Source organism: Pinus tabuliformis, chromosome 5_2 (genome assembly GCF_031772625.1).
Source record: "Pinus tabuliformis cultivar Carrire ecotype Pingquan chromosome 5_2, CPIR1, whole genome shotgun sequence".
Lineage (NCBI taxonomy): Eukaryota > Viridiplantae > Streptophyta > Pinopsida > Pinales > Pinaceae > Pinus > Pinus tabuliformis.
This window is the reverse complement of record NC_142306.1, coordinates 426223207-426230326: the sequence shown is the minus strand read 5'-3', so window position 1 is coordinate 426230326 and position 7120 is coordinate 426223207. Positions and strand designations below refer to the sequence as shown.

Below are 7120 nucleotides of genomic sequence, written 5' to 3'. Positions count from 1 at the left end.
TTCCTCTTTGTACATATCAGACATGAAAGAATCCATTTACAAAAGATTATCCAAAAACTATGATTGTGAATGTTGGTAACTTTAAAAGTATATAGTTGCTGCAAAAACTCCACCAACTTTTACTTCACTATTTATTAAAATCCTACATTATTGTTTATTAAAATTCACTTTGAAACCTGCAACTAATAAGATACTAGTTCCATTTCTTAAAACCTAAACCTTCGCAATAATATTGATCTCATTGTCATATGTACTCCACCACTCTTAAGACTACACTCTTTGTCATATGTGAGGCACTTAGGACAGTGCCACTCATGATCATATGTGGGTCTCCTTAGGCCTACACCATGAAATATTTCATAGTGGAAACATACCTCCTTGAATCAAAGACCTACTGTCCCTGTTATCTTATGGTAACAGTAAGAGGGAACCCTCTGGAAGAGACCTGACGCACGCTATCATCCCATTACCTCCAAATTTAGCCTGGCGCTAGCATACCACAAGCCCCACCTCCAAATTTAGCTGATAGGTTTAGCTGTCTTAATGGGTTCTTATTACAATCCCCTGTCTGTTGGCGCCTTTACCTCCCCCTGCAAAGTGTACGACTGTAACTTCGTTCCTTCCATTAATTTCTCTCATCTCAGTAACACATAACTTCTTGTTATTGTGTTAATTATTAGTATTCAGAGGCTCCAACAGACAGACATCATCCTTCTTTATTCTGTATTGTCTACTGCGTTCGTCTGTTCCAACGCCATCAACCGCAATTTTTCTTCATGCTGTTCCAGTCCTCATTTGGTTTACATGACTGGACTATGTTGTGAAGCAAGTTAGTAAATATTCATCAGAAGAAAGCATGTTTTACTCACATCAGTTGCTGTCTAAAAAGGCTCCTCTGGGCCAAATATGGTATCATATCACATTAATCTTAGTATTTTTTTCATACCCATCTCTTTAAATGGACTGAGCATTTATTTAATACACTTCTTTATATGGACTGGATTGCCTCTCTTCCAACATTCAGTTATGGGGACTGTGGATCTGGTCATTTTGAAAGGATAGAGTCATTTAAAAGGATGATAGTATGGTATGCTAAGCATCAGTTGAATTTGTTGGTTTTTCCAAGGATTGCTGCTACTATTCACGCGAAAATTAAGAGAAGAAATGTGGACAAACTTGACCTAATAGAAATCTGGTATATACAGAACTTATTACTCTGATTGGATTTAGTTATTTCAATGTGATATTTCAGATGTGATTTATGAAGTCTGTTTTGTTATTTTTGCAGTGAACTAATTCTGAATCCAGCGCTGCCACTTTCTCTAAGACTCTCCGGAATACTGATGGGTAAATGAATCTGAAGAGTACTGGTTTGATGTATTTTCATTCTGGTTTGTATTGTTTTCAAGTTTCTATAAAGAAGTTTGCTAAAATCATGTGCAGGAGGAGTGGTTAATGTCTTCAATATGAAGGTTCACTTTCTTTACGGTAATCTTCACTATCACGCTCCCGGTTTCGTTTTCATTATTCACTTACTTTGAATCTAAATCTGGTTTATCATAGTCAAGAATCAAAACAGCACCATAATATTAGCCTTTTCCATTTGCAGATGATGTTACCAGATTCATGGTAAAAATCTTATCCGGAACAACGCTGCATCAAATAATGCATAGGCCTCCCCAACTCTGGACGTTTCTGAGCAATTTTTGCCGTTGAACTTTAGTATAGTTTATCTTTTGACCAGACTCGTTGATACTGCGATCTCTAACAGCATTAAAGCTCCACTGGAAAAGATTAATAAAATCTCAACATAATTTCTGTATATTTTGATATAACAGAATCAAGTAAAACATATGACGAAGATTGCCTCGTTGCGGACTGACACCACGGTTTTGCCACGAGAAAAATCGCAGGCCAGGTAAGATGCACCGTTATTTTAACCAAAAAAAAATGAACTTAATTTTCTTCTTCTTCTGTAATTAAGCTTCCTTTCATGGTCAGATTCGAAGCCATAACTATAAACTACGTCTTTGAAGAAACCGACGAAATAGAGCAGCTCATGATGCAGATAAGAATGCCGAGTGAACGCCACATCTCCATGGTAAATATTTCAGTCCGATTCCTTATATCAGTGTATTGATTTTCAAAATGCATCACAAAATAATCTGAACATTAATACTGTAGGAAGACTTCTTTCTCATTCCAGAAGAACCAGAACGAGCAGAGGCGGAGATACCGATGTTTCAGGGTATGCTTCTCACAGTTTTACAATTATATGTTCGTACTTAGGGTTTGGTTTTTTAAAGAAATCTTTCCATGGCAATTTTTGCAGCCAAACCCGAAGATATTACTCTTCCAGAGGACTTAACATTTGAAGATCAGCGGCATGACCGGATTTACAGGTTGAATTCAATTTGATTCAATGGAATCAACTATTATTGAGTGAATAGGAAAATCGTAAATGACTGGCCGTGTTAAATTTAATTATAATAATGATATTGCAGATTCGATGAAGAAGACCGCATACCACCACCTGCAGACAACACAATGATGGAGAATTTGGAGAACTTGTTAAGTGTAAATTTAGAGCCACAACTTCAAGGTGAACTTACCATAACCTTACTCTAAAACTCAACGGAAAATGCATCCATTTTCTGTGCTTTAATTGCGTCCTTTTTCTGTTGCATTGCAGACGATATTAATGAAATTCAACAGGAAGAGAAGGCTCAAGAGGCAAGAGTTGATCCACGTTATTTGTTGTGCAATAATTCTTTGAAGATTTTAATATGTTTTATGGTAATCTTGAATTTGACATAGATTGATATATATTTTCCATTTCAATCGGCCCCGTCTTTTCCACAGCCAGAACCCGATGCACAGAGCGTTCAACCTCCACCGAAACCTGCAGGGAATAACAATGACAGGAAAAGAAGACGGCAGAGAAAGACCGTCATTCTCGACGAGGATTTCACCATCATTCCACCTGGAGTCTTTCACGCGTGGCTTCAAGATACCTCTGATATCGTGAAAGACCACAATCACAGGGTAAGCATGCGAGCGGTTATTTATTTGTACATCTTAGAAAATATATGAATTATGAGCAGAAGTTTCTTTGTCAGGCACAGGCCCACAGGAGGACCACTACCACCACCACCAACGTGATGGAAAAATTGATGTCGTACCCGTCCACCTCATTTCTGTCAACCTCAACACGTACAGGGTTTTCATCTGTGCCATACTGTCCAGACCCTCTGCTTCAGTTATGGAACGAAAACCTGCAAGGCCGAGAAAAAATCCTAAAGGGAAGCCAACATGAAGGAGATGAAAAAGAAGGTATCCGCATAGTTCGATCTATCGGTAGTTTCATCTGTAATTTCTATTTGTTTCTGACCAGTGATCTGTATTTGTTTCTGACCAGTGATCTGTAGTGCGCTGATCTATGATTTTTTTGTCCTCTGCGTTATTTTTTGGTTTAATCAGAGAGAACGCTTCGTTCTCGTTCCGGAACGAAGCCTACTTCAGCCCAAGCTTCAATGCCAATGGATTTTGTAAGTCTTCCCCTTCTTTCCTCTGGGTTTTGTAAGTATGCCAATGGATTTTGTAAGTCTTCCCCTTCTTTCCTCTGGGTTTTGTAAGTATGCCAATGGATTCATTAGTTATGACTGCTGATGAAGTAAAGCAAAGTGCGTATGCAGCTTGAGCCGGCTGAGTCAGGGGCAGGGGAAAACATGAATGAAGTCTTCGTTTCTATAGAAAAAACGCGTGTTCCGGCTTTGTCCGGGGCAGGGGAAAACATAAATGAAGTATTCGGTTCTATAGAAAAAGCGCGTGTTCGTCTATCCACACCCGATCTCCAATTTGATCCACGTTTTTCCCACATAGGTTTGACACCTTTGAATTCTGGTGATAGAGTCAGAAGTCGGGCAACCCCCGCCTCTGAGCCTTTGAAAGCGGACGAACTTCCGACACGAAGGTATTGGAAACTATAATTTTCCATTCATTCACGCTTTGCTGGTTTGACTCCATTTTTCATTTTTAGTTTTGTCCGTCTTCTATTGAAGTATATTACTTTGTGCAGATCGACCACCCCGAGTGAGCATAGCTTTCATATATCGATTCCGGAGCCAGAAGAGATGGCTTACGGATTCAACACTCCCCACCAACTGGGTAAGTAATGCAGCAAATAAAATTGAAAAAGGCAAACTGTTCCTTACTATTTGTGACTGATGCGTAATATTTTCCATGCAGACTTGCTGGTGGAGAGCGGACCTTCTCAACCGCTCAATCAAACCCCTAAAGATTCTACAGATAAATTAACTGTCACAATCCTTACGTGAGAATCACATTATTTGTCTTTAACATCAATCATGTGGGGAAGGACTGTAAAATATTTGATCTAATAATATATATATACATCTCTCGTCTCTGTAGGCATTTCAGAGATCATTTCAACACACCAGGGAATTCGACAAAGCAATCTTTGAACCAACTCGCTCAAGGAATGGATAGAGCACCAGCAGCTAAACTCTTTTATCAGATATGCGGTAAAGTATTCATATTTTATTTTTACTATGTTTAAATATTTAGTTGAATTGAACAGTGACTGAAACTCTGGGTATCTTATTCAGTTTTAGCTTCCAATAAATATATAAAGGTCGATCAAGAGGAAGCGTATGGAGACATCATAATACGAAGAGGACCATATTTCTGATTGTTGGCCAATGCACTGTATTTTTATATATTGAAAATAAAATTTATCTGCGAATTCAAGGTGCGAAGAAGAATATGAAAATTCTGGCATCAGAAATGTTGGATTCAATTGTTATTTAGTAATTGCAGTTTTGAAGTGGATTTCAGGAAGAAGATGAATGTTCCTGCCATTAGAAATGTTCGGGTTCAATTGTTATTTAATGATTGCAAATTGGAGTAATTTTTAATAGTGTGTTCCAAAAAAATTGGTGAAAACACTACTTTTGTTTTTTACTTGCTTTATCCATTTTAGGGTGGATGGATATGTTTTATACGGTGAATCTGTTTTATATGCGATAACTACTTTGATTTTATATGAGTATATTTGGAAATGTGTTATTAAAAATTTGAGTGTATTTTTTAGTAATATTTTTTAAATTCGAAGGAAAGGGAGGAAAACAATTAATTCTATTTTTAAGAATAACAGAAATTAAATCTTAATTAAAAATAGACGGTGATAGAATATATTATAAAAACACTCTATGAAACTAAGTGTGACCCAAACCTGCAATCATAACTGACAACCTTCCAAAATAAAAAATAAAAATTAAACCAACAAAATAATAACCATTTTTCTTACCTCCCAACCACATAGATAAACTCTGAAATAACAGTCTATGTTTTTGTCTAATTTGGGAGCGTAATACATTAAAACTCTATAATTAGATTTTTTACCTCATTCTGTGACAACTTTTTGGATATATGATTGTAATTGCATTGTCTTTTAGTTTCAAGGATATAATGACTATGTAACAAATGAAGCACGTTTCATCTCTTTAACTCATATTGCATCCTCAAGGAAGCTTTGGAATCCATATTATTGAAATGAATTCTCTGAATTATGGTTGGAGTCTGTATTCAGAAAGGGCTTCAATTCTTTTACAGGCAGCGGAATTATTAAGGAAACTTCAAGGTTTCTTTGAAATGCTGTTGGTGGAGAAAGTTTATTGCTCTGCATGGGGAAAGTTTATTTCTCTGCATAAGCGTAGAAGAAGAGATTATTTTGAGGATCCGTTTATAGGTGCTTTAAATTTGATTTTTTTAAATTTAAAGTCAGATATATTAATGTGCTGTAAAGCAAAATCACTGTGACTGGTCTTGAAAATCCAGCTTGGGAAGGTTTGTTACAGTCATTAATGGTTAGGCCGATGGAATGATACCAAGGCCGATGGAATGATACCAATAAAAACCCCGGGTTTAACATTTTGTTTATCTTTATTTTGCCTCCACTTATCTGTTATTTTTGTTATTTTATAATCGGTTTGTAGCTGTTTACAGAGAGTGTGTAAACATCATTAATTCCTGTGAGACTTGAAGTCATCTTTTGAATGGACAAGTTATGATTGATTCTATATATTTATAGTCAGAGTTTTCTAGTGGAGTTGTTTTTAATTAATTTCTCTAAAATTTGACAAGAATTTATTGAAATTACAAGTTTGATGGGTAACTCTGTACAATAAAAATGCTTTAGGGTTTTTCAAAGTACTGAATTCATATATACAATCAAAAAACTAATTTAAATAACACAAATCAAAATCACCTTAAATTCACCCAAAACTCCAAAAAATCACACTAAAAATAACTCCTTCCAAATAAACTATCACATTTAACTTATCATTTTTTTGGGAATATCAAAAAATATAAACAATTTTTGAATTTTTGAATTCTGCTTATATATTTCTTTTCTAAATTTTATTGAGAAAGTAACACATTTTTTGACAGTAAAAAGGTGAATCCTTCACTTGGAAGTTCTGGTACCATGATTTCCAAAGTGTTAAAAAGTGAAGTTCTGGCGTCATGATTTCCAACATGCTCAAAATTTTGCCAATTGATATAATAGAACCAAGGTAATTAAACCCTACCACCAAAACCATTATCCTTTAATTTAATTTATTTAAAATTAAATCTATAACCACCTATCATCGTAATTAATTTATATTTGAATATTCCATTCACACATATTATTTACATTCAGATATGCTAATAGTATTATTTTTATAATTTATTAATTTATATTAAATTTTATTATTATTTTTATAATTCATTAATTTCTTTTATATTTTAATATTTTAATATTATTTCATAATTTATTAATTTTAGTTATATTGTTTATTTTAACTAATGGGTAAAACAAATAGAACTCATCTCTTTTTATATGAAATTATTTAATATGATTGCAGATGTATAATTAAAAAATTTATATTTTATATTAATAAATAAGTAATTAATTTTATTATTGTTAAATATTTTTATTAAATAAATATAAATTTTATTTTTAATAGTAAATTATAAAATTTTGTATTAATCAATAAATATAAAATTATTTATTTTATATGGTTAAATATTTTTATTAAATAATTAATTAATTAAA

General features: G+C 34.1%; 1 protein-coding gene across 1 annotated transcript; it reads left to right on the top strand.

Annotated features, from left to right (window-relative positions):
• The first annotated feature begins 856 nt into the window (after nucleotides 1-856).
• LOC149159427 (sister chromatid cohesion 1 protein 1-like) lies at nucleotides 857-4711 on the top strand. Its single transcript, XM_089434308.1, has 17 exons — nucleotides 857-909; nucleotides 1127-1195; nucleotides 1289-1347; nucleotides 1444-1488; nucleotides 1610-1629; nucleotides 1839-1918; nucleotides 2002-2101; nucleotides 2185-2248; nucleotides 2333-2402; nucleotides 2505-2602; nucleotides 2693-2733; nucleotides 2818-3045; nucleotides 3696-3973; nucleotides 4079-4167; nucleotides 4249-4333; nucleotides 4432-4544; nucleotides 4629-4711. The coding sequence occupies exons 1-17, from the start codon at nucleotides 857-859 to the stop codon at nucleotides 4709-4711; spliced, it is 1575 nt and encodes a 524-aa protein (XP_089290434.1).
• The last annotated feature ends 2409 nt before the right edge of the window (nucleotides 4712-7120 follow it).